The sequence below is a fragment of the Erigeron canadensis genome, chromosome 7 (assembly GCF_010389155.1).
Source record: "Erigeron canadensis isolate Cc75 chromosome 7, C_canadensis_v1, whole genome shotgun sequence".
Classification (NCBI taxonomy): domain Eukaryota; kingdom Viridiplantae; phylum Streptophyta; class Magnoliopsida; order Asterales; family Asteraceae; genus Erigeron; species Erigeron canadensis.
In genome coordinates, this window is record NC_057767.1 from 23,158,393 (window position 1) to 23,161,529 (window position 3,137).

Here is a 3,137-nt window from a genome sequence, read left to right on the forward strand (position 1 = left end):
TTGAAAAAATAAAGGATTGACAGTGTATATTAATTATTGATGTTAAGAGGTAGTGTATGTGAAAATATTTTAAGGGATGCTAAATGAAAATATTATATTTTCAACAATTTCATAAATAAAAAGTGCTATTTTTTTTATAATATTTAATAGATAAGAGATATCCTGCCGGTTATGTAAGGCACTACATTCCATTGGACTTTTCAAGCATCATATGTCAATACCAAGAATTTGTAAGACAAAGTTGAGATGCAGCCGTTTGATTCTTCGAAAAATACTGGAATCGTATCTAATCTATTTCAAGATCTCTTTTTCTATATGGCGGCTGTTGGAATCAAATACAGAATAGTAAACAAAATGATCACAGCGAGCGCTTTAAATAAAAGAAGTGGACAAAAAGACGTTCTTTCTTGGAAAAATACATGACAAAGTTGCCGAAGCATTTTGTGTCTGATATATAAACAAACGCATATGTGATTGTGATTCAACTACAAATATGACTTTGCCACAAGCAAAATTCATTAAATTGTTACAACTCTTTTACTATCTAATCAGTTTTCTTTTGTTCAGGTTTCCGAATGTTACACACTCTAAGCCTAACTGTCCTGCAGTTGACAAATGTGGAAACGTTACCATACCTTACCCTTTTTCAACTGTAGATGGCTGTTACCATGACGAGTCTTACTACATACAATGTGACCCTTCAACGCAAATTCCACTCCTGAATATGTCTAGCTACTTGTTCTTTGACGAAATGTTATTTAACGGAACAATTCCACGCTATTACTTGACGGTGAACAAAACAGGTAATTTAGAAGTTCTAGAGATAACATTAGATGGCCATCTAATAGTGGCTGTCCCACCAGTGTACAGTTGCTTTGACAAACATGGAACCAGAACTTCAGGATACGTGGGAACAGTTAGTACATTCAAGTTCCCCTTTTCAAGCACTCGTAACAGATTCGTCGGAGTAGGTTGTGACATTGATGCTGTTATGTTGCTTGAAGTACCCTCTATGAATACAAGTTGTCCAACGCTTTGTGATTACTTCCATGATATTAAAAATGGGTCATGCCAAGGCTCTGGGTGTTGCACAGCCCCCATTCCACAAGGCATGACTAAGGCGGGATTTGCCATTAGTGGCACGGTAAACCAATCATGGGTGGCATCAGATTATAGTAAATGTGGTTATGCTTTCATGGTAGACCATACCAAGTATAACTTTAGCGTTGGTGATCCTAGCACTATGAGCAATGACGTATCTTTCCCGGTGGTTCTTGAATGGTTTGCCGGCAATACTTGTTGTGAAAAGGCAAAAATGGACAATACAACTTACATGTGTAGAGGGAAAAGTGTATGTCAAGATGTAGATAGAGAAAGAGGTCTTCCTGGGTATCGATGCCAATGCTATGGTGGATATAGTGGAAACCCGTATGTAAGTGATGGATGTCAAGGTTCGTTTGACCCTTTATTTTCATACAGTTTAGGTGTTGCAGGTAAAGCAGTAGCAGGAATTTTTTGTGTTGCTATAGTCATGGCTTTGACATATTGTGGAATAAAGAAGAGGAAATCGATCAAGGGTAGAGAGAACTTCTTCAAACAAAATGGTGGAATCATGTTACAAGAAGTTCTATTTTCAAGGAAAGATCAAGTCGACAATAATGCGATAATATTCACCTACGAAGAATTAAAGAAAGCTACCAACAAATTCAATAAGACCAACATTATAGGCCATGGGGGGTATGGTGTTGTTTACAAAGGAATCCTAGCAAACAAGACGACCGTAGCCATCAAAAAGTCTAAAGTAATTGACGAAAGTCAAATCAAGCAGTTCTTGAATGAGGTGATCATTCTATCCAAAATCAACCATCCAAACATCGTAAAACTCCTCGGCTGTTGCTTTGAGACACACGTTCCCTTGCTTGTTTATGAATATATAACCAATAACACCTTATGCCACCACATACATAAGGAAGCAACGATGAACTTTGAGACACGGCTAAAGATAGCTACAGAAACCGCTAAAGCTCTTTATTATATGCACTCAACCACACAAATAATCCATAGAGATGTGAAGCCCTCAAACATACTATTAAATGATGAATTCTCTGCCAAACTATCCGATTTTGGAATTTCAAGGTTTGTCCCTCCTGGTCAAAGCCATCTATCAACATATGTAAAAGGAACTATAGGTTATGTGGATCCTGAGTACTTTTGTACCGGAAAATTGAACGAGAAAAGTGACGTTTATAGTTTTGGAGTTGTTCTTGTAGAGTTACTTACTGGAACAAAGATTCATTCTTTAGAGATTTCGTTAAACAGATATAGGGGTGCAGCAGCATATCTATCTTCACTATTGGAACGTAATGCATTGTTTAAAGTTCTTGATAAACAACTGAAGAGCGAGGAGTATGCCGAGGTGGTCAAACGTGTTGCTGAAATAGCAATTCATTGCCTTGATCTCGAAGGGAAGAATAGGCCTACAATGAAAGAAGTAAAAAAAGAACTGGAACACCTAAGATGTGTTTTGTTTCTAATTAAAGCCAAAGCCATACATAGTGTGGTTGAAGTTGTTAGAGCTAATATAAATAATGCATTGAATTAATTACATTGTAAATTTGAAAGGAAAAAAAACATGTACATTTAATTATTGGATATTTGTATATAAGACTCTAGTAAGTGTTCTCATTTGAACACTAGTTTTTCTGATTTTTTCGAATAGCAAAATTGCATTAATTAACTTGTATTTGACAAGGTGTCAAAAATGAAGAAAAACCTCATATATTTATATATATATATATATATATATATATTTCTGAAGGGCTTGCGGTTCATTACACCAAATTCAGTGAACTATTGAAAAAGTACCAAATGCTAACGGCAACAAAGGTTACTGGGCCGGTGCAGCCCCCCATAAACGGCGACAGTAATTCTATCTGTCCTAAGGTAGCGAAATTTCTTGTCGCATAAGTAGCGACCTGCACGAATGTTGTAACGGCTGCCCGCTGTCTCCGACATGAACCTGGTGAAATTGAGTTCTCCGTGAAGATGTAGAGAACCAATGGCTATTCCCTTGAATATATCCTTAATAATTGGTGAGATCCAATGACCACATCTCAGCCTTTGGATAAAAAACGATC

General features: G+C 36.7%; 1 protein-coding gene across 1 annotated transcript; it reads left to right on the forward strand.

Annotated features, from left to right (window-relative positions):
- Positions 1-493: 493 nt before the first annotated feature.
- LOC122609110 (wall-associated receptor kinase 2-like) lies at positions 494-2,602 on the forward strand. The gene has a single exon (XM_043782170.1). It carries the CDS (start codon positions 494-496, stop codon positions 2,600-2,602), a length of 2,109 nt encoding a protein of 702 aa, XP_043638105.1.
- Positions 2,603-3,137: the final 535 nt, after the last annotated feature.